A 25,165-nucleotide genomic window follows, 5' to 3' on the forward strand; every position below is an offset into this window, starting at 1 on the left:
CCCTCCCTCCTTCCCCTCTGTAGTTAGAGGCGGTTGTGTGGGTTGGGTTGTCAATATGATGTATATTGTATATATTGTACATATTTTTAGTGTTAGGATGGTTGGTTGTTTGTTTGCTGTCTTTTGGTTTTGACCTTTATTTTTAGGGTCTTCTGACATCTGGGGCAAGAAAAGACTGAGGATATGACGTCGGTCATGCGCATTTGTACCCTGACGTCCTGATGTCAGTCAAATGCGCCTTGACCGACGTCAGCCTTATACTTTGATATTCGGGCCGACCGAGGACAGCGGACTACCCAAGTGTAAGGACTGCAGCAATGTGGATCTTCGAACATCTACATTTATGGTAGGTACAAAACTGTACTTTTCTCTGGTACAGCAGAAAATCTCAGGTGCTCAGTCCTCTAACTACCATTTTTTGAAACGGCTCTTCTTGAGCAGTCACACTCGGCCACCCTTTTCTTCATTTTGACCTCTGATTTTTTGCAGTTTTATCAGTTCATCCGAATAACTGTTTAAAGCTTTTGCTATTTTCCTAGCCTTTTATTTGAGTTGATATACTCCTTCAAATACTTTATTTTAATCAGCTCTGAGGACAACTGATTTATCTTTTCTTCTAGATTACTGGATGCCACGTTTTGCATCAAAGCTAGAGCTTGAACAGCTTTTTGCTGAACAGCTGCAATATCTTCCCAGTCAACGTGTTCTCTTTGCCTTTTCTAAATTATTTTCTTTCAGGCTCTCTATGTTTCTTTTTTGCTGGCATCCAGGCAGTGTACTTAACTAGCCAGTAATCGAATCCTTCCACTCTTGTCAGAGAGTACGATTGGAGAGACACTTGCACATTTTCTTGAATACATAAATTCTACTACAACTTTTTTGAGGTTCACTATGAACACCTCTAGATCAATAGATTTTTTGGATGTCACTATTTTTAGAACAATAGAAGGGAATATACATTTTAATGACTAATAAATGAACACATTTGTTTTTATTTTGATATACGTATATTTTCATAGTTAAGTGGTATGCCCAGGAGGTACAGCAAATCCAGTGCAATGGACCTCCATCTATACATAAACTTTGCTGTGACTACAAATTTCATTAAAGTATATGAATGCTTTGAACTAAAATAGTAACATTTTTAGCTGTAAAGCCACCACAGTGGTCCATTAAAAAAGGATTATAAAGCACCTTGTCAGCATGTCAGTGAAAAAATTCCATAGTCTGTATGTGCTGGGAAACTATACTATAATTTGTGATGAGTTGTACAGCCAACTGCATCAGATTCAAGGATTGTGAGTGCAACACAGACTTTTGGGAATGGAAGCAAAGCAACAACTGTAGGTGGTGGTGGTGTGAAAAAAAAATCAAAAGGCACTGGTGCTCTTCTTTTCCAGGTTATTTATATTGTTCTATGGATTTCTTTCATACAAAATATACAAACGTGAAATCTGACAGGTGTATTAATAAAGGTTAACAGTATTTTACATTACTGCTACATCACTGTGTTATCATTGACCCTCCTTTTTATCCTGCTAACAATACTTTTTATTCAGTTTCATCTTCTCCGTTTTCCCATGAACCCTTCTGGTGGGGTTACTTATTCAGCCCCTTATAACAAAGAGACTTGGTTCATCCCTTACCCTTTTTTCCACTTCATTCCATTCTTTAAGCTGTCCATTCTAATCTTGACATTCTTGATGACGTTACTGTAGTGATATTGTTCAGTTTTGAATCTGTTTCTTTATTGCCCCTTCTCTTTTCCAGTGACCTGCTATGAAAGACCCCACCCCATCATTAGAATTTGCTTTCCAATGGTTTCTTGCTATGCTGTTTTGGTGGATCTTATTTGTATAGCTCTTGGCCATTTTAAAACTATATGTTTCATATCTTACTCCTCTTTCTCATCTCACTTCTTTGAGGAATCCATGTACCAATTCCTACCCCAAATTGTGTTTTGGGCATGCTTTTCCCCTGAAGCTTCTAGATGGAGTCAGACCTCTTCTTCATTTCTTTTTTAGCCTAGTTAGTGGATAAAACCACAAGTGGAGGGTTCTGAATTGCACCTTCCTAGTTCTGTGCAGCATGCTGTTGTGATCTATAATTATCCACACAATTTCCCATTCATTCTCTCCTTCTACCTCCCATCATACTTTCAAGCCCTTTGCCCAAGAAATCTGGACCAGACCTAAAATAATGGAGAGACAATGTACCAAAAATAGGGAACGATTTTAAATATTGCTCTCATAAACTTAGAAAGTTGCTAGAATAACAGGATTTGTGTTAGCATGCATTTTTTGAAGCATGTAAAGTATGAAAGTGAAATGTATGTAATTATTCAGTGACTTTGATCCTCAGTAATTTTACGAGGAACACTCCAAAAATATGAGGCGAAAATCTGGACAGTTGAGAGGTATACCTCCTATCCAGCCCCTCTTTTTCCTCCCAGCTATGCCTTAATTTACTCTTCCCTTCTTTTCTCATGTCTTTGTACATCAGCCTGCTCATTCCTTTTCAGTTTCATCCTTCTCATTCTATCATTCTCCCTATATTTCTGCAACCTCCCTCTGTAACAATATTTGCCATCTCTCTCTACTTTCCCTCCACTCTTCTTCACTAGCCATCCTCCTGAACCACCTTCCCCAAGTCTCTTACTTGCGACAGATGTGAAACAGAATCTTTCATCTCTCACCTTGTAATAACTTTTACAAAGCTTGTTCAGCCTTCTCTAGCCATTATTTTCTCACTACTTTGCTCCCATTCTCCCCTTTCCCATATATACCTTCTCCATCCTACAGTCTCCTCTAGCTTCCCCTTCAGACAAATTTGCTACACACACTTCTCTCCCTCTCTCTTTTAAAGATTTTATGTACAATCTCAGAACTGATGAAGTAAATGTAGTGCTGAGAAACGTTTTCGCTCTCTACAAATACTACAAACTAGTAGTTTTTGTCTACTCGTTCATAACTCAAATATTCCATGATGTTAGTAAACATAATCAATTTAAAGCTTTATCATGTGACAGCATAAGACTTGTGTGAGCTCTTAAAAAAATGCATTACAGCAAAAACACTCATACACTACCTGCTTTGTAAGAAGAGCGCACTAAAGGTCCGCTTGCAGTATACAGAAAACCCAGGTCATTGCCTACTTTCTCCCAGTATTTAAACTTTTCAGGTGTTACGTACTCTTCAACCTGCAAAAATAAAACTTCTTAAAATGGTTCATACATAAAAAACAAATTCAACATAAATATTCTGAAGGAAGAGACCAATCCAAAAATGTCAGTCCTTTTAAATTTAAGGATGCAAAGCTAATTAGGTCAGGGAAACAGGCATGTAAAGTTTATACAGAGCACTCTAGAATCATTCTACATATGGTAAGCCATTGTCCCATACTCAGATCACATCATATGTAATTGCTTAATATGAAATATTCAGCAGACAAGCATTTTATAAATTTACTTATTTTTCTTAACTGGGTTGGTGGGCTGGTCCACAAACCCTTTTCAGCCTAGACCTGGGCCAAGTAGGCAGCAGCAACATACATGAGTTACACAAAGAGTGAAACAATGAAGGAAAGCACTCATGCAAAAAAACACATTAGATGTACTTAAATCTGGTAAATAGAAAACAGTATACATAAACAACCATTAGAGATTAAGTACATGGAGAAATCATAACACAATGCTTCACGGATTTACAAAAGTACAGTTTGGACTGTTTAAATTTAATTTGTAAATGCAGTAAAAGATCACAGATGTTGAAAAGGAATATGGGCTTTCCACATGCAAATGATGGCTCCATACTGTTATCTGTGGTACACCAACTGCAGTATACAGCAAAAACTTTTCATCACATAGTATCAAAGCCTATAGTTACCATCATAAAAACACAAACAACTAAAACAGCACTAAAGCTAGAAGCATGTTCTTGAGATCCTGTACTTATGCAAGTAATGCATGCGAATAAAAGTAACAATAAAAAAACAACTTAACATTGGTAAATTCTGGAACTTAATGTTAATGGAAAAGTGAGAGAAATAATTACTAGTTTACAAATAAAGAGATTAAGCATATGCTGGTTTGTTGTTTTCTCACTTAAATCAGAAACTTATGCCTTGAAATTACACTGGGACATCATCATTAAAGATTAAGTGACTGAATTTGAGACACCACTCACTATTTCACACAGGTGATACTACATATATTATATACAAAAATCAGTGTATACCAAGACTATATATTCCTCATTCTGAAGGAGGTATGGGCCTCCTTGAAATTGATTACATTTTTTTTTTTTTTCATTTTATTTAACGTGTTTACTGGAACAAAGCACATTTTCAGTGGAGGCCCAAGGAGAAACAGTCCAGACGCATGCCTTTGGAATGTGGGTGGAAACCACAGCACCCACAGGAAACCCACGCAAATGCAGGGAGGACATGCAGACTCCACACAGAAGGCACTTCAGCAGAGAATTAAACCAGAGAACCTCTTGCTGTAAGTCGACAAATCTAACCATTGCACCAATGTGCTGCCTACATGAATAAGTCTGCAATTATAGGACTGCATACATATCTGCTGACCTCACCAGATGCAAACATAGTGAAAGTTTTAGAACACGAGGAGAACAAGTCTAAGAGGACTTCCCTGCTTAGTTTAGTAGAAGCATATCTGTGTCAAGCAAATGCATGTGCCAAAAACGAAAGAATATAAGGAGAAGGTTCAGATGAGAAGGCAAGAAATATGGAAAAAGCATAAATATAGTTGCAAGTACAGAAAACTTCTGGAACAACCTCATTTCAATTAGGATCTGGCACAGGAATGGTTAAAGAAAGATGAATTTATACCAAAAGATGAGAGGTCAATATTGGCGGCCCAGGACAGTGGACTACACACATGTTGGTTTACAAAGTCCATTGAACATGTGGGAGAAACAGACAAATGCAGGGTCTGTAAAACAGAACTGGAAAGCATCTTGTTGCTGGGTGTGAACACTAATGGTAGAGGGCCTGTACACTGAAAGGCATAGTAATTGTATGCACAATCCACAATGCAACAGTCTTGCTACACTACTATATTGCAATAGCTAAGAAGTACTGGAAACACGAGCCACAAAGCATTTATAAAGAATAATGAAGTTTATCTCACACGGGATCACCCGTTACCAACAGTTCAAAAAAACAGATGTGAGAAAACCAGGTATAGTATTCCATGAAAAGTCAAAATAAGAACTGGTCATTGAAATTGCTACACCCAGTGATTACAGTGCCTTGTGTACAGAAAAGTCCATCATAAAGTACCACAATTTGCAGTTAGAAATGAGGGCAATGTGGAAGGATTCCCAGACAGTTCTAACAGTAGTGTAGGAGCAATGTGTCTCAAAAAAGAATTTACAATCATTTAGATGCAATTTCATACATGCAACTCCATATGAAATGCAGGAGTCAGTTCTGGGAACATTTCATGAACTTTAATCATACTTTGGCTTAGGAATGGGGTCCATTCCTGTTACAGTATTAGAAACACAAAAGACTTGGAGAAATTAAACTGAATGATAGAATGAACCTCAATATAAGAACATCAGAGCCCTATTTTACTTATTTAACATTTGTTAACCGGGAATGTCTGACTTGGAACAACGTCAATTTTCAGCGGAGACCCGGGGAGAAACACTCCAGATGCATGTCTTTGAACGTGGGAGGAAACCAGAGCACCTGAAGGAAACCCACATGAACACAGGGAGGACATGCAGACTCCACACAGAAGTCACCCCAGCTGCGAATCGAACCACAGAACCTAATGCTGTGAAGCGACAACGCTACCACTGTGCCATCCATGTTCTCTGGGGTAATGAATGAATGAGTGCATGAATGAGAAGTCATACGGCTTTTATGACTACTCGCGCATCTTTCATAAATGGTAGCATGTTTTGACAGCTCAGCAGTTCAGGGTGAGTAAAATTATGTAAATTATGACAACAGTAGATATTCAAGTAAAAATATAAGACAGGACTACACAACAGAACCAAATTAGGTACAAGGAAGCAAGCCTTTTCTTTAGCTCTGTACCAAGGATAACCTCAGAAAATGCCACTACCAATGCTTAAAAGTGGTCATCAGACTTAAAAAATTCAATGTGTACTTCAGTTTGCACCCATTATGGTCATCCACACTTGGCAACTAAAGGAGAAACTTAAAGGAAGAACAGAAAGGTGCCTAAATGTGAAAAACAAGGACATTCACACTGAATCTGCAACCAGTCAGGACAATGAAAGCTGCAACATTTAATCTTTTTCATAAGGAGAAAAATAAACAGCAGTGCTTACAAGTTCACTAATTTTTGACAGCTCAGAAAGAAAGTACAGTTTTGTACCTACCATAAATGTAGATGTCCGAGAGGTATGCATCTGCAGTCCTAACAAATGGGTTGTCCTGGCCTCAGGCAGCCCTTCGGTCGGCCGGATTCCAAAGTCTGGGTCTGGCCTCGGCTGATGTCGCACTTCACCCGACGTCATAGCTGCAGTTCAGCGGGTATAAAGGCATCAGCCGATGCCATTTTCCTCAGTGTTTCTTGCCCCAGATGCCAGGAGCCCTCTAGGAAGGCTAAATTTGGATAAATGCAAATGTTTCCAAACAATAGAGAGCAAATAGAAATAAACAAGTATATACATATATACAAACAAATACACCATAATAGATTCCTCCAGCTAGCTACAAGATGGGCAAATACCCTAGGAGTACCACAGAGGGGAAGGAGGGTGGGTAATCTTGACTGCAGATGCATACCTCTCGGACATCTACATTTATGGTAGGTACAAAACTGTACTATGTCCTTCAAGGATGCATCTGCAGTCCTAACAAATGGGTAGAATATCATAGCCAAACTGGGGGAGGAGGTAATAATTAGATTATGGTGTAGTTAAGATCCCTTGCAAAACAGCAGTGGCAAAGCCTGCTCGGGATCTGGAGTATAAGGGTAGATTATAATGCTTGGCAAATGTATGCACGGAGCTCCAAGTAGCAGCCTCTAAAATGTCTTTGGTAGCCACTCCTCGTAAAAAAGCTGTAGTAGTGGCTGTAGCCCTTGTGGAGTGAGGTCTGATGTTTTCTGGAGTTGTCTTTCCATGGTAAGAGTAACAAAATCTAATGCAATTTCCTATCCACTTTGAGATTGTCTGTTTTGAAATTGCTTTTCCTTCCATTCCTGTTGCATATGCTACCAGTAGCTGGTCAGTTTTTCTATTGCTCTTGGTTCTGTCCAGGTAGTAGCGCAATTGCCTATGTACATCCAAGGTATGTAATAATCTTTCTCCCCTGTTCTGTGGGTTGGGGAAGAATGTAGGTAGGTAGATAGCTTGGTTTAGAGATACCCTGGAGACCACCTTTGGCATAAAAGTAGGATTAGTTCTCATGGACACTCTATCTTGATGGAAGATAAGGAAGGGCTGTACTGCCATTAATGCCTGTAATTCAGAAACCCTTCTTGCTGAAGTGATTGCAAGCAGGAAAGCAGTTTTCCATGATAAGTACTGTAATTCTGCTGTTGCTGCTGGTTCAAAAGGAGGGAGTGTCAATTTTTCCAGCACAAAGTTCAAGTCCCATGTGGGCAATGGTGGCTTCCTTGGTGGCTTTACATTTTTAATTCCTCTCAGAAACTGCCTGAGTAGAGGATGAGAGAAGACTGGAAGGTCCATGTTGTATTCTGCTGAAATAGCTGATGCATGAATCTTAATGGAAGAATAGGACAGGCCATTGTGGAAAAGTTCTGCCAAGTATTCCAGGATGTTAGCCATGTTTACCAGTGACACATCTTCTCCTTTAGCTGCACTCCAAATGAGATATCTTTTCCATTTTGCTGAATAAGTTTTCCTTGTTGAGGGTCTGCGAGCCTCCAAGATAATGTCTTTAACCCTTTGAGATAAATCTGGGTTATTTTGTCTTATGCAATGTTTCAGGCAGCTAGCTGCAACGTTTTCAAGTTTGGATGCAGGGTTTTGAAGTTGTTCTGTGTTAGCAGTAAGGGAACTAGGGGCAGAGGCCATATTTGTTCCCGAGACATACTCCTCAGTAATGGGTACCAATGCTGCCTCGGCCAGTCTGGAGCTATCAGGATGATCCTTGGGGTCTTCTTTGATCTTCAATAGCACCTTGTGCATCAAAGGAAGAGGTGGGAATGCATATGCTGTCAGGTTTTCCCAACTGAAAGATAGGGAGTCCACCTTCCAAGCCAGAGGGTGGTATGTCCTTGTGCAGAATTTTTCAATTGGTGGTTGTGTGGGGATGCGAATAAGTCTATTTCTGGTAGTCCCCATTTCCTTGTAATGGATTTGAAGATGTCTGGATGCAGCATCCATTCGTGGGCATCTGTGGTAGTTCTGCTTAGGATGTCTGCTAGTATATTTTCTTTTCCTGGGACAAATATTGCCTGGAGCTGAATGTTGAAGCTCAGGGCCACATTCCAGAGGTCCATTGCCATCCGGCATAGAGGGTATGAATGTGTGCCTCCCTGTTTGTTGATGTACCACATAACTGTGGTGTTGTCCGTCCTTATCAGCAATTGACCCTGTTGAAGAAACGGTCTGAATGTCTGAATTGCCAGTTTTACTGCCAGCATCTCCTTTTGAATTATGTGTAGGTTCAGCTGGTCTTGAGTCCATAAGCCTTGTATGCACTTGTTCAGCATGTGTGCCCCCCAACCGAGGTCTGAGGTGTCCGTGGTGATAGTCTGGCTTGGTTGAGGGCTGTGGAAAGGCAGTCCTTTGTTCAGTTGACAGGCCTGAGCCCACCATTGGAATTCTTGCTTCAGGCATGGAATTATTGGAATTTGGGTTTCTAGGCTGTGCTTGTGCTGAGACCATAAATTCCTTAGGTACCATTGCAACTTCCTCATATGTAGTCTGGCATGTGGAATCAATATTATGCAGGATGCCATGTAACCCAGGGCTTGCAGGACTTTCCTTGCTGTTAGCTGGTTCTGCGTTGTTAATGCCATGAAATAGAGAGGAAGGTGCTTCTGCTTTTCTGCTGTGAGGGATGCCATTTGATTTGATGTGTCCAGTTCTGCACCCAAGAAAGTTATCCTCTGGGATGGTATCAGCCTTGACTTTTTTATATTGACTGTGTATCCCAGGGTTTGTAGCAGATGAATGACCTTTTTCAAATCTTTTGCTAATTTGTTTTTGTTGTCCGCTTGTAACAGTCGTCCAGGTAAGGGTAAATTTGAATTCCCTGAAGCCTGCAATGAGCAATTACTGATGCCAGGCATTTCGTGAATACTCTGGGCGCAGTAGATAAGCCAAAGGGCAATGCTGAGAATTGATAATGCTCTGATCCTGCAAGAAATCTGAGGTATCTTCTGCAGTTTGGTCGTATGGGGACGTGCAGGTATGCCTCCTTGAGATCTAGAGTTACCAGCCAAGACTCCTTGCCCAGCATGGGAAGAAGCTGCTGTAGGGTCAGCATCTTGAATTTTGGAACAATGAGATATGTGTTTAGAGCGGACAGGTCTAGAATAGGTCGCCATTGGTTTTCTTTTCTTGGCACCAGGAAAAGTCTGGAGTAAAATCCTTGCCCTTGTTCCATAGACGGTACCTTTTCTATAGCTCTCATCCTTATTAAGTTGTCTATTTGTTCTAGAGCTTTTGTCTTTTGATTTGGAGGTAGGTTTGGCATTCCTCTCTTCCTTGGTAGAGTATGGAAGTGAAACCTGTAACCTTTGTCTATTGTCTGTAAAATCCATTTGTCTCCTGTGATGTAATGCCAGTTTACTGAAAATAAGGCTAGCTTTCCGCCTAAGGGTGCATCTAGTTGTTCCCTGGTAGGCGGTCTCAGAGCCAAGTCACTGTGATTGTCCTGTGGAAGTGGTAGTGGCTGGATCTGTGGCAGTACTTGCTGGTTGTTAGGCTGCCACTGACGTCCCCTGTAGGCACCTCTGGATTGACCCCTGCCTCTTGGCCGCCTATTCCTGCCTCTCTGTGCTCTGGTGGTGTCTGGAAAGGACCAATTCTTGGAAGGCCAGTTCCTACTAAACCTTGGAGGCTGGACCTGTAAGAAATCCTTGACTGTCTGGACAGATTTTGCTTTCTCTTCCACCTTCTTCAGCACCTGCTGTGCAGGTGAGCCAAACAAATTATGCTTATCCATGGGAGCATCTCTTTTAACCATGCATGCCTTCTGATCACTGTACCAGTCATAGCTGATCTAAAGGAAGCCTCCAGTGCATCATAGCCGCATTTTAAGGAATGATTACTGACCTGCTGTATGTTATGTACCATTTCCTGAAGAGACTTTTTGTCCAATGGTTCAGGCGAGGACAGTTTTTTAGTTAACTGGTCTAACATAAATTCCTGATACTGAATCATGTGGAATTGACAGTTTAAGGCCCTAGTCGAAAGAGTAGCAGAAGTATAAACTTTTTTACCCCATCTCTCTAAGGCCCTAGATTCCCTTTCAGAGGGGAGGGGGTTTTTGGCAGAGGTAGCTGCTACAGCCTTGGGTCCCTGTGAAATAGTTTCAGGATCTGCAAAAGGAGCCTTATACAAATGATAATGTGTGTCCGGAACCCTGTACTACCTGTCAGGCTTAGCAGGGGCCGGAGGAAGTGAATCAGGGGCAGTACAAGCATCATTAAATGCATCATCCACAACAGTAAGTACTGGAGGAATGGCTAAAGGCCTATGCTGTGGCAAATGCAAAAAGGTCCTAAGCCTTTTCCTAGAGTCTGAAAAATCCTGGCCCTGCATTGAAATTGTTCCCTCATAGCATGCAAGGTTTCCCCAAAAGAAAATTCCTCAGGCAGAGAGGCAGAAGGAATGGAGTCTTCTGCATCAGAGTCCTCATAAGGAGAATAAGGGCCTTCTGGAGGGTTTGTATTTTCTGAATCATCAGAAGAGTAATCTGAAGAAACTGGCTCAGGGGGCTCTGCTCTAGGCCTCTTCTCTGGAGGTGGGTGAGAGGCCCTGTCAGGGTGAGGTTGGGATCCCCTGATCAAAGAAATGAGATCCTCTGCTAGACTAAGCATTTGAGTACTAGAGCTAGGCCTGTGAGAGGGGGTCTTAATAGGCACAGTCTTGGTTGATTTTGCTGCTTTAGCCCTGCAAAAGCCTTAATCGACATGGATGCAGGGGGCCTAGCAGCTCCACGTGCAGGAGTGGATATATCTAAAGGGATAGTATCAGATAAATCCTGTGAACCTGTAAGAGCAGGTGGAATTTCAGTAGCAGATTCAGCCATGCTGGATGAGGCCTCGGTGGGAGGCAAGCTTTCGGCCGAAGGAAGAACCGAGGGCTCGGTTTCAGCGAAACCGAGACACTCATGTTGACTTAACCCGGTTTCGCGAAACCGCGGACCGCGAGTGTCGGTCCTTTTCCTTGCGCTTTTTAGCTAATTGTGAAGTCGGAGTTTCCGACGGCATGTTGTAAGCAAAAGCGGAGCCGAAAAACTCCTCAGCAAATTCCGACCGACGTCTAAGTGTCCGTCGGTTGAAAGAAGCACAGGCTAGACAGGCTGCTACGTCGTGGTCTGGGCCTAAACAAGATAGGCAGTAAGAGTGGAAATCTTTATGAGGTATTTGTTTCCCACAAGTTAAACAGTTATTCACTTTTTCTGACATCGGCTGAGGCAAGAAAGAGTCCCCAACAGGGTACTTAGCTTTTTAGAAGTCTTCGGTAGTAGCAATCTCTGGTTCTGACCGACCGGCACTTGCGAACAGCTTCTGCTTGGCCACGCGGCAAGAAAGACTGAGGAAAATGGCGTCGGCTGATGCCTTTATACCCGCTGAACTGCAGCTATGACGTCGGGTGAAGTGCGACATCAGCCGAGGCCAGACCCAGACTTTGGAATCCGGCCGACCGAAGGGCTGCCTGAGGCCAGGACAACCCATTTGTTAGGACTGCAGATGCATCCTTGAAGGACATCTTGCTATTTATTGGACATGTTCTTCTTTACAAGTACAAACAGTCCTACAGAAGCTAGAAATGAACCTATTACTGAACAAAGTATAGAGCCAAAGACTTATGAATGTGGTGGGCTAAATGAGTAATTAAGAGAAAAATAATTTGTGATGTAAGAAATTATGAAACAAAGGGCAAACTTTTAAGAGAAATAGATCTTTACAGTGCAATATATATTTTTATTAAAAAGCTTTATAGAAGAGTGACCTGATCATACAAAAAAGAAATCCAATAGACCACATAAAACACATTGGAACTATGCACAATGTTAAAAAGGCAACAAAAATTAAATCTAAAGGTAGCAACACACATTTTATGGCTTTGTTGTAATATGAATTGCCACTCGCCAGGTCAGGATAAAACAAGCAAGCATCATGGGTTCTTGTTTAAACAGCTTTATTGTAATGCAAATGCATCATAACTTATAAACAAACTAGTTATCATGCACATGGATGTTAACATTCTAGCTGCACCTTCAAAATGGCACCGAAGCTAACACGTGCTTGGGATTTATATGTACACATACTGGAAATGCTTCTTAAAGGTACAAAACACCTGTTATTCTACATCCTCCCTCTTTGAGAAAACAAGTTAGGCATTGTCACGGATAGTAGTGAAGATGCAATTTACATAGAAATGATTTTCATCATATGTCCAAGTTGGTGTGTATTTCACACTAGGCTTTCAAATGTGACTATATCATGTGACAAAATATAGTATCTGGTTTAGCAACTGGGATGGTCACTGCTGACTGTTCAATCTTAGGAACACTGGAATCTTTTGCCAGAACAGTATCAGGAGTGGAGACACGTTCTGGACAGGAATATCATCTGAAATGCTCTGAGAGTTGAGAGTCTTTATCACAAGTACAATGCTGCGATATCAGTTCTGCTACAGGAAGATGTCTGCGATTTTTCCTGTATTCCACAGCCTCAGATTTAACAAAATAGGATCTCGGCTCTGCACAAATACTCGTTACTTGACAAATCCGGTCAAAACCTTTCACTGACTGTATCCTCATCGTCTCTCCATTTTTCAGAAGAAATCTGATTGCCTTGTCATAGCTGGACTTTTGGAAAAAACTCTTTCTAAATAACTGAGCTTTGATTGCTTGGTTGTTCTCAACTTTAGGCCTCAATAAACTAGAACTGATAGGCAATGTTGTTCTGGTGTGCCTAGAAAGAAGTCTCTGACCAGGTGAGCCAAGTATATCATCACAGAGTACATTTCTGAAACTGAATAAATTCAAAAAACATTGGCATTGTCATGCTTTGACTTTTCAAGTAATTGCTTTGTACTCTGAGTTCAGCAAGTCCATTCGATTGCGGATACTCTGGTCTACTAGTAATATGTACGAGGTCCCATTCTCTGGCAAATTTCTGAGACAATTAACTGGTGAATTGCGTACCGCAGTGAAAAACTTCTCAAAAGCGAACTTCTCACTTCTCAAAACCGAAGTGGAATCCTTCAAGGCCCCCGGGCCAGTGGAAACTACGGCACAAACTGCAGAATCCTATATAAACACATTCTACGGACATCTCCAGGAATGCATGGATCATGCTATCCCAAACAAAACCAAGACCCAATCATCCAAAGGCAGGCGTCCAGTCTGGTGGACCCCTGCCATAAATAAACTGTACAACAGAAGGAGGAAGCTACTACATGATAGAGCAAAATCCCTAATAGGGAAGGCATCTCTGATCAGTACCAGCAAAAAATTACAATCCCTCATAAAATCCTCCAAGGCCAGCTTCGAGAGAAAAATTGCACAGGACACCAAAGACAATCATAAGGCTTTTTTCAGTTATGTTAGGAACCTGGGATGCAACTCCTAGACTTGTTCTGAGTTGATTCTAAACGACAAAAAATACACTGAACCCACAGACATCGCCAATATCCTGGCAGACAGGTTCAGTGCAAACTTCTTCACCCCCCCCCCCCAAAAGAGCAAGTATCTATCCCAAACATCTCTGATGCTCAGGTGAAGGCTGCCCTCTCCAAAGCAAAAAACACTGCTTCCATGGGACCAGATGGCATCCCAGGTTGCGTCCTACATGAACTCCAAGAGGAACTAATCCCTCAAATAAAACAGCTATACAATCTCAGCCTCACTACAGGATATGTGCCCACAGAATGGCGTACAGCAACAGTGGTCCTACTCCACAAAGGTGGAGCCTCTACGGACCCTGGAAACTATCGCCCCATAAGCCTGACTAGCTTAGTCTGCAAGGCTATGGAGAGGATCATCATGGAGCTCATAAACAAAGACATTGGGTACCTACAGACACTAGGATCCTACCCAGTTCGGCTTTGTCAAGGGCAGATCCTGCCTTTTGAACCTGGTTGACTTCTTCGAAACAGTCACCAAAGCCATAGATGAAGGGAAGGTAGTCCACACAGCCTATCTGGACCTTGCAAAGGCATTTGACACAATACCCCACTCGGGCATCATAGATAAGCTATCCAGCTTAAATATAAACCCCTATGTCACAAGATGGGTCACAAACTGGCTCAAAGACAGAACCCACAGAGTGAGAGTTGCTGGAGCCATGTCAGACTCGAAACTGGTCACAAGTTGTGTCCCACAGGGTTCTGTCCTGGGACCACTCTTGTTCGGTATATACTTTTCCGAGGTACAGGCAAACGTGGGAGGACTATGGCTCACCAAGTTTGCAGACGACTGCAAACTGGGCACCATAATCGACTCTCCAGCTGACACCAAACATCCTTCAAAAAGGTCTCACAGAGACAGATAACTGGTGCCAGTGCCATGGTTTAAAGCTAAATGCCAAAAAATGTATAGTCACACCCTTTGGCAAAAACAATGTGCCCACAAATTACCACATAGGCGGAAACCCATTAAGTACAGAGAAAGTTATTAGGGACCTTGGGGGCCCAAGTTGATAGCAATCTCTCCTTTGAAAACCACATTGCCAAAGTGGTTAGAAAGACCTTCTACATAGCCCACCTTATCACGAAGGGTTTCACATCTAGATCAAGAGAGGTAATCGTGCCCCTTTATTCATCCCTCATCAGGCCCATCATAGAATACAATGCCCCTTTTGGGATGTACCTTACCCGACACCTGCAACAATTAGACCCCAAAAGTATCTCACCAAGAGGATCAAGGGTCTCAAACAGATGCCATATGCTGCTCGGTTAAAAAAACTCCAGCTCTACTCAGTTGCATACCGCCTACTTCGAGGCGATCTATGCCTGACATACAAAGCTATGTCAAATCCAGAATTAATGGACATGCTCCACCTCTGTAAATCTAAATCCCTTAGAGCCACACGCTCAAGGGACTTGAACCTCAGCACAGAAATAAATAGAACTTGCTGGAGGGACAGGTTCATAACCCAGAGGCTCCCTTCGCTCTGGAATAGAATTCCAGTTCATGTGAGGCAGAGCACCTCACTGAATCTCTTCAAGAAGAATCTCAATAGGTGAATGGGGGATCGTAGGTTTGTCCCAGGGATTACTCCCGTGTCACTATTAGACAGAGGCACAGTAAACTAAACCTTAAAAAGGGCACAGTATACTCAAATCAAGGGGTAGCGTAAGCCATACAGAATCGGGCTAGGCTTATAATTGCCCCAGGGCAGATAGCCTAGTATGAACCTATGAACCTATTGTCAGAGATTAATTTCTGCAGACTGCCATGGACATGAGAAATGGAGTTTCAACTTGGCAATGACTGCAGCAGAAGTTAAATTAGGTAGTAGATCGATCCTGAACCAATGTGAATAAGAGTCTACCAGTACTAAGTAATGTTGATTGTTCCACTCAAATATGTCAGTAGCTACAATTTACCAAGGAAGATCAGGAATTTGATGTAGATAAAGTGGCTCTTTGTGCAAATGTGATTTAGTTCTATTACATACTAAACAGGAAGAAAGTACACTATCAATGTCTTTCACTAGAGAAGGCCAGAATACCAGTACTCTTACTCTTCTCTTAGTAGATTCGGAACCTGGGTGACCACGATGCAAAATGTGGATATATTCTTGTTGTAAGGAAGCAGGAACAATTTTAGGGCCTTTGAAAACAATGCCATCTTCCAACAACTCATTGCACTTCAGGTAGTACATTACATTGCTCTGACCACCATCTAACACTGATACAGTAACTGCGCTTCTGCAAAACGGGATCAGTCATTGTATGAGCTCTTAGCTCTTCAAGTCTTGTGAGAGAAAAATTATGCACTTCCATGACATCAAAGTCAAAATTGTCTGCATGGAGCTGTCAGTTTCAATCTGGATTTCTTGACCATAGATATAATAATGAAACTTGGAACGTGCGAACACTATTGTCAAACGTTCTTTCTCAATTTGAGCATACAGCATCTCAGCCTGGGTAAATTTTCTAGATGCACAGGCTACTGGCTTGCCTTCTTGAAGAATAACTGCACCTAAACCAAATTTTGAAACATCGCAGGAAAGAATTACTGGTTTGTTGACATTATAGTATCTTAATGCTGAGGGGGCTAGCAATTTTCTACTTAAGAACTTCAAATGCTCTCTGGTGCTGGTCTAGCCATGACCAAGTAACATTTTTACGTGTGAGCTCTCTCAGAGGTGCTGTCAACTGACTGAAGTCTGGGATAAACTTGCCTAAGTAACTGACCATACCAAGAAATAGTTGTAGAGCTTGTACATTATCTGGTGCTGGGATCTCAAGAATAGCTGCTTGCTTGGACAGGTCTGGTCTCAAGCCCATACTTGTAAACAAATGACCTATATATGTAACTTCTGGTAGTTTGAATTTGCAATTCAGAGAATTGAGCTTTAAGTTTACTTCACATGCTCTGTCTAGAACTCTTCAAGATTTCTGTCATGCTCTACCTCACCATTGCTTCCGACCAATATATCATCTACAATTATGGCACAAAGATAGCCCGAAAAAATTTGTTCCACTGCGCACTGAAAGACTTCACTTTTAGAATTTATTCCAAATGGCATTCTGAGGAATGGTGATGGACAGGTTGACAGACGAGATCAGACTGGAGTCCCTGTGGACTATGATGTTTGCAGATGACATTGTGATCTGTAGTGAGAGTAGGGAACATGTGGAGGAGACCCTGGAGAGATGGAGATATGCTCTAGAGAGAAGAGGAATGAAGGACAGCAGGACTAAGACAGAATATATGTGTGTGAATGAGAGAGAGGATAGAGGAATGGTGAGGATGCAAGGAGTAGAGCTGGCGAAGGTGGATGAGTTTAAATACTTGGGGTCAATAGTTCAGAGTAATGGTGAGTGTGGAAGAGAGGTGAAGAAGAGAGTACAGGCAGGATGGAGTAGGTGGAGAAGAGTGTCAGGAGTGATTTGTGACCGACTAGTACCTGTAAGAGTGAAAGGGAAGGTCTACAAGAGGGTAGTGAGACCAGCTATGTTACATGGGTTGGAGACAGTGGCACTGACAAAAAGGCAGGAGTTTGTGCTGGATGTGGCAGAGTTAAAGATGTTAAGATTTGCACTGGGTGTGACAAGGGTGGACAGGATTAGGAATAAGTATATTACAGGGTCAGCCCAGGTTGGAAGGTTTGGAGACAAAGCCAGAGAGGCAAGATTACGTTGGTTTGGACATGTGCTGAGGAGGGATGCTGAGTATATTGGGAAAAAGATGCTAAGGATGAAGCTACCAGGTAACAGGAAAAGAGGAAGGCCTAAGATAAGGTTTATGGATGTGGTGAGAGAGGACATGCAGGTGGTTGGTGTGACAGAGCAAGATGCAGAGGACAGGAATAAATGGAAACAGGTGATCCGCTGTGGCGACCCCTAACGTGAACAGCCGAAAGAAGAAGATGATTCTGAGGAATCCATGTCTTCCAAATGGGGTACTAAATGTAGTCAGAAATGAAGATTTGCGATCACGTATCACTTGCCAAAATAACTCTTTGCATCTAAGACAGAAAAAAATAGTGGCACTGGGCATCAGGGCTGCAACCTCTTTGACGCATGGGATGATGTGGTCTCTTCAATGCTTGGTTCAAATCTCTTGGGTCAATCCATACTCTGACTTCATCCAAACCTTTTTTTATGAGTTGCTACCATGGACGACACCCATTCAGTAGGTTATATAACTAGACAAATTACACCTTGTTGTACCATTTTGTCCAACTGAGCTTTGACCTTATGCTGCATAGCTATTGGGATTCTTCTTTCTGGTCTGGGCACTGGACTGACTTCTGGGTCTAATTTCATGGAATACACAACCAGAAGCTTGCCCAACCTGTCATCAAAAACATCAGCATACACTGAAAAAATAGTACTGGTGAAGCTGGAACTAGGACATGTGCTTATCTGATGAACTTCTTTGGTAAAAGAAAGCAGATTCATTTTCAAACGGTCTCCGAGACCCAATAATTACTAAACAGGTCTTCAAACCACATAGAATAGGCTATAACAGCTCTTAGCTACACAACAGGAAAGCACTACTGAGCCTTTGGTTTGAATTTCTTCACCTTCAAAAGTTACAAGTTTTGTACAACTAGTCACATTTAGCTGTTCACCAGCTCTGACCCCTGCAAAAGTATCTGCAGACATGACATTACACTTTGAACCAGTGTCTACTTTAAGCATGGTGGATTTACCATTGATCCGGACAGTACAAAACACTTTGCTTCTTGTCAATATTATCTACTGCATCAATCTTTTCACCAATTACTAATGCATCATCTATAAAGAAAGCAGACTGTTGCAGGTCTATTTGGTTAACTTGCTTTTTGGAGTGACCCTTCTTTGTAACTGTGTGAGGCTTACTTGATTTACAAAATCTTTGAAAATGGTTCCATTTCTTACATTTATGACATTGCTGACCAAATGCCATGCACTTTTCTCTTCTGGACAAATGGTTAATACCACAACTGCGAAAGTTAACAATAAATCTTGATTTGGGTTTTGCTGATTCACTCAACGCTGTACTGAGCAACATCTGTTTTGCACTAGATACCCTTGGTTTTGCACTGAGCATGCTCCTTTAACTGAACTGTTCTTGGAAAGTGCTAGATGATTACAGGTTTTATCTGGAAGTCCCCCAGGGGCTCCTGTTGCCATGTGTTTAGGCCTGCTTTTGCCTATCACATGTTGCACTCTGTCTACATGAGCTTTTAAGCCAAATGAAACCACGCTCTTATCACTAGCAAGCATATGTGTATGCCTTTCTGTAACTTCATGAATCTGACAAATCTCAGTGGCTCTACCCAGTGTCAAATCAATGTCATGAAGCAAAATCTCTCACAGGAGCATTATTAACACTGCACACAAGTCTGTGTCCTTTATCAGTTCATCCTTTAAATCATCAAACCTGCACATTTTAGCTTTGTTTCTTAGGTCAGTAATATAAGCTGCAAAAGTTTCCTCTTGCATTTGATCTTTCATGTAAAACAAATGCCTGTCTAGTGTAACATTAATCTGGGGGTTGCACATTTCTCTGAATTTGCACTTGGGGGTGCCGGGGGGTCTTCCCTTGATTCAGCCTGCACAACAACACTACAAGTTCATCCTTCACCTTCATACACTGCTGGAGCATAGACAAAGGAACACTCACTTTCAATGGCTTCGGACCCTGCTAGGTTCAGCAAAATGAATGCTCTGGTACGTGCATCTTTAACATATTAAGCTACTTGTATAAATATCGTATTCTTGCTCAAATAGTCTCCAATTTCTGCAATATTCTGATCAAACACAAGTGGATGTGGCTTATGAAATCTGTCTGCCATATTGACATATCTCAGTGAAAACTCTTGCAAATACGCACGAACATACATACTTGTACATACACATATACATGTGCTTGAAATTTATACCAGTACTAGTAAGAACACAATGAGCCTCCGTATAACTGAATTTCACGAAATAGTTTCCTGGGCACTGCAACACTTTGAAATCTCTTTTCTGTAAAGCCACTTGCCTTGAAATTATTTTACTATATGAGCCATTTATCTTGTAAAGGCAAAAATGCTAAAGTAATTCATCACCATTTTAGTGTATGAGCTATTGTCTTGTAATCGCTTTAATGCCAAAGACATTTATCACCATTTTACTGCTAAAGTCATTTATCATTTTAAGAAACATTTCAAACAGCTGCACAGTGCGAATAAACTGACCAATAGAAGCGGAGGACAAGAAACACTTCGAAGTAACTTACTTTGCGAATAATTAATTTGCTATCTTGAAGCAATGGCACTTTACGAATGAACTGTTTCAAAGTAATTGAGAATTGCGAATAAGCTATCTCGAAGTAATGGCACCTTACGAATAAACTGTTTTGAAGTAATGGCACTTTGCGAATATATTGCCTCGAAATAATTGCAATTTGCGAATGTATTGGGCAGGAGAAGCTCAGAGTGAGAAACAACTCAAAATAACTGCACTGTGCGAATAAACAGTAAACAGCACACTGGAACTTCCCCAAAATGGCTGCACTTTGCCAAACAACTCTGCCCAATGCAAGAGACGCACTGCAATGGTGGCACTCTGTGAACAGACACACCCAGGCACAAGAAACTTTTCGAAATGGCTTCACTTGACTGCACTTCACAAATAGTTGCACTTTGCACACAAACTCTTCGGAATAAATGCGCAGTAATAAACACACACTGTAAGCACTTTTGTACACTTTGAGAAACTTTGAACAACTCTAGTTATGCTACTCAAGGCTTCAATCAATACGAAGTACTAATCTGTACCAAGCACAGTAATTTCTCAAAACACATGCAGTCGCCTTTCCTTTATTTATACTCAATGTGCCCTTGTCTGTCCTTTCTATTATAGTTGTTTCGCACACGGAATCTCTTAATGTGCCTTTTTACTATATTTGTTTTGCTCATTTAATTTTTTTTCATGCCCATTATACTTTCTTGTGCTCATTTTAACTCTAAACATGCTCATTTTAGAATTCTGAGGTAATTCTGAATCCATTATGTACTTTTCTAATGCTCGTTTTATCAAATAACTGTTTTAAACATTTTGTCTGATTAATGAGGTCTTTTATACTTCTTGTTTGCTTAATAAACTTTTCTGCGCTATTCGTTTGCTTAACAATACATTTTGTGCCCTTGCAATCCTCCGTTTAGCCTCTTTCAATAAATAAATAATTTGTGTGCGTTCTCTTTAACTTGTTTTTGGCCCTTTTCTTTGCTCTCGGTTCTTTTAGTTTGCCTTCGCCATTACCTCTGAACCTTGTGGCTTTGAAGAATAGTCTTTGCCATCCTGATTCTGACGCCATGTTGCTCGCCAGGTCAGGATAAAACAAGCGAGCATAATGGGTTCTTGTTCAACAGCTTTACTGTATGCAAACACATCATAAATGAGGGTAATTAACTTTAACTTTATCATGCACATGGATGTTAACATTCTGGCTGTACCTTCAAAATTTATTTTTATTTATTTTACATTTGTTAACCGGGCTAGTCTAACTGGATATATTTCCATTTTCAGTAGAGGCCCGGGGAGAAAAGCTCCACATAGGTATAAACACAGTTACATAATATACAAAAAATAAACGTGGAAAGAAAGGGAAAGGAGGGCGGATCTGCAAATATACAGGAAGACATCATAGGATTTAATATTCACATAACATAGCATGATAGGATACCTCATTCTCACACAATAAAAATACAGTTTAAACTTATTTCACGATATTTTATAGGAAGGTTATATAGGGAGAGTAAAAGAGAGAAAAGAAATCTACAGAAAAAAGTGAGTAGATGAATAAAATCTATACTTTCAGTGAAAGATAAAGTAACTAAAGGAGGAGAAGGATATTAGAGAGTTCATGCTTATCAAGTGATGGTCATACAGCTAGTAGAAGAAAAGGAGGAGGAAGGAGAGGGAGAGGGAGGAGTAGAGGTGGTTATAGGGAGATTTAGTCGGGGTTACAGCAGGGACATAACCATTGATTTTTAAGGTAGGTTCTGAGTTTTTGTTTGAACAGAATAGGAGTTGGAATAGAAGTAAGTTCAGTAGGAAGTTGATTCCAGTGTTTGCCAAGGGCGTTAGAGAAGAGGGAGTCACCAGCAAGGTTGTTGGATTTAGTTAAAGTTACTAGTAGTTTACTGGAGGAACGAAGTGAGTTCAGGTTAGAGTAGGGGTCAAAAGTTTGGAAAGTGCAGGAGTGTTATTAGGTTGGTAGAGAGCTCTATGGACAAAGGAGAGTTGGGAAAGAAGCAACATATTTTCTAATTCAAGCCAGTGAAGTTGTTGAAGGTTCATGCAGTGGTGTGTTCTAAATTGATTACCAGTCACAAATCTAGCAATACTATTATATGTGTTAGCCAATTTTGAGAGATTGTTTTTCTTCAGGTTAGTGTAAATTGGTGAGGCGTAGAGAAGGGTTGAAATAAGGTGAGAGTGGGCAAGAGTAGCTTTGGCTGCAGGGGTTAAGAATGTTCTAATTCTGTATAGGGAGCCCAGTTTTCTGTTTACAGTTTTAATGGTATTATTGATGTGACAATCATAGGTAAGGTTGTTGTCAATCATGACACCTAGCAGTTTGGTAGTGGAGTCAGCTGATATGAGGGTACCATTAATAGATGAGATAGAGAAATCTAAAGTGGGGGATCTAGTAGTTGGTTTAAAGAGGAGGAGTTTTGTTTTTTTAGCATTTAATAGTAGGCAGCATTTTAAGAACCAGGCTTCTACTGTGTGGAATACATTTTGAGTAATAGTTTGTAGCTCAGGAATGTTTTTAGCTGAGCAAATGAGAGTGGAGTCATCAGCGTATTGTATGCAAGTAGCTTGTGGAATAGCTGATTGTAGGTCATTTATAAAAAGGGAGAAAAGGAGAGGCCCAAGAATGGAGCCTTGTGGGACACCAAGAGAAATTGGAAGGAGAGAGGAGAGTTTGTTTTCCCAGAGGACTGCACTGATGGCACTGAAGCTAACACGTGCTTGGTATTTATAGGTACACAAAAATATTGGAAATGCTTCTTAAAGGTACAATCCACACCTGTTATTTTACATGAATAATTGTTCAAATAAAACCAACTTAGTGTAAGGGCAGCAGAGCACAGATAAAGATTAAACCTACATTTTTATCTTGCTGTTTTAAACAGAAAACACTCGGTGGAACCGTAAAACAGGAAATTGTAATAAATAACATCTTACAGTCTGGAACAGAAGTGACCACAGATTATCCCCCTAGGTGCAATTTGTTTCCTCACTTGCTGATTATTACCCCAGTCTTATTGAGTTGGGGCCCATCCATTCCATACTGCTGACAACATTGCCATGGACTTGAGTGAGAGCTGACTGTAGGAAGACATCCGCCAGGTAGACAAGGAGGTGGTATGCTGCTGTGGCTGGTCGATGACCATCAACTTTTTGTGAATCCATCCCCAAAAGACCATTCCGGCTGGAGCTCAACTGACATGAAGAACAGGCCAATATCAAACTGAACTTATCCCTGACTTAGCCCCAGCTCATGCTGTTTCTCTCGGTATACCTACTGAAGAGCCTAAAACAGTTATCCATCTGGGTATCCTAATGGCTAATGTGAATGACCACATCATAGTGCAGGCATGCTACTCCTTCCCCATATGCACTTGTTCTAACAATCATTCACTAGTAAAGGCTACCTACCATTCACCAGCTTAGTAGCACTGAGCTGATGTTCCCAGTCTTGGCTATTTTCAGTGCCATACAAGTTCTTACATGGTAAACATCAGCTATTCAGTGCCACTTCTCCTCTCCTCCAGAATGGGTTAGAGTTTGCTGTTCACTCTTATCCCCCTGCCCCACTCTTCCAGAAACTGAGCTGCTAACAGTATTGTCTGAATTGTAGTCTAATCTTTAGCACTCTATGCCACACAGGTGGACTAGAGGTTTCCACAGATTTTGACATTTTTTTATAAGATCACATCTGCTATACTATTATGACTGCCATCTACTTGCTAAACACACGTGTCATAAGTATGTCATGGTACTGTAATGCTGGAACAAAGCTTGTACTTTTTTCCCCCCCTTAAACGAAACAGACCTCTCATGATCAAAGGCTATGGACAACATATGCAGACCAAATGAGATTACTTGTGCACAGACAAAAAAAATTAAATATTGAAAAGGTGTCGCATTAAATAAAATGCGTGTCCAACAATAAGGCAAACTGAGAAATAAAAGGCAGGGTGTGTTGTAAGAGTACCATATTTGAAAAAAACAAACAAACATTCATCTAAACCAACTCTACTAGAAGTAATGAATATAGTAACAGAGATAAAACCAGCTGGAACTGGGATCTTCATAAGAAGAAATATGAATTGTGGGAACAATACATACAGGAGAGGAATGAGGTGTAAAAGAAGGTGGGGCTTGATGGCGGTGCATAATGTTTGACTGACAATGAGTGGGTAGATTATAAGTGATATATAATGTTTATAACTAAGACTATGTCAATATGATTAGTGATGTAAAATGCTTGCAGCTGGCATTATGTCAATATGGTTTGTGTTCATTTATATAAATGTAGGATTGCCTGTGTCATAAGTGATAATTTAATAAAAGATGTCACGTTTAAAAAAAGAGCCTTATAAACCCAGACAGTTTTACCCATTTTTTCTCAGTAGGGGAAAGTTAAGAAGAGTCAGGAAGCTGGGTTTTGACTACTTTTTTTTTTTATACAGACTGCCTCTGTCAATAAGGGACATGGGTGTCACATTTCCATCAGGGCTGGGTCAGTCAAAACCCAGCTTCCTGATTCTTCTTAACTTTCACCTACGGCATCCAGATCTAAGGATGTCATAGTAGCACTGTATTCAGCCCTCATCAGACCAATAATAGAGTACAATGCACCCTTTGGCATGTACCTCACCAGGCACCTACAACAGTTGTAGCATCCACAGAGGTTTCTACCAAAAATGCAAGATATAACCAACATGTCCTATGTGGACTGATTAAAAGTCTGTCACTGTATTCAGTTTCCTACTGATTACTCAGGGGTGATCTGTGTCTGACTTGTGTTTAAGCCCCACATTTGTGTGTAGCCGTGCAACGTGCTGTGGGGTTTTGTGCTGCTGTGTTCAGACGTTAACACGTTAGAAACACAATTTTCCCTTTATCTGCTAGAGATCCCTCCTTAGCTCCACTGCCTCTCTGTGTGCAATGCAGTTGCGCATTCCTACCTAGCGAGCAACTCAGTTGCACATTGAGGTGCTGACACAGTCCTCCACCCTTAGCCCTCCACAGAATAGCCACCTTTGTTAGGCTGACAAGCA

General features: G+C 41.1%; 1 protein-coding gene across 1 annotated transcript in view; it reads right to left on the minus strand.

The window, feature by feature from the left end:
* Positions 1–25,165, minus strand: part of LIAS (lipoic acid synthetase) — a 917,328-nt gene that overhangs the window by 194,192 nt on the left and 697,971 nt on the right. The window contains exon 9 of the mRNA XM_044062935.1: positions 3,088–3,199. Within this exon, the coding sequence (XP_043918870.1) occupies positions 3,088–3,199 (112 nt within the window). The remainder of the gene's footprint in view (positions 1–3,087; positions 3,200–25,165) is intronic.

The sequence above is a fragment of the Protopterus annectens genome, chromosome 2.part1 (assembly GCF_019279795.1).
Source record: "Protopterus annectens isolate FY-2018-M chromosome 2.part1, PAN1.0, whole genome shotgun sequence".
NCBI classification, from domain to species: domain Eukaryota; kingdom Metazoa; phylum Chordata; order Ceratodontiformes; family Protopteridae; genus Protopterus; species Protopterus annectens.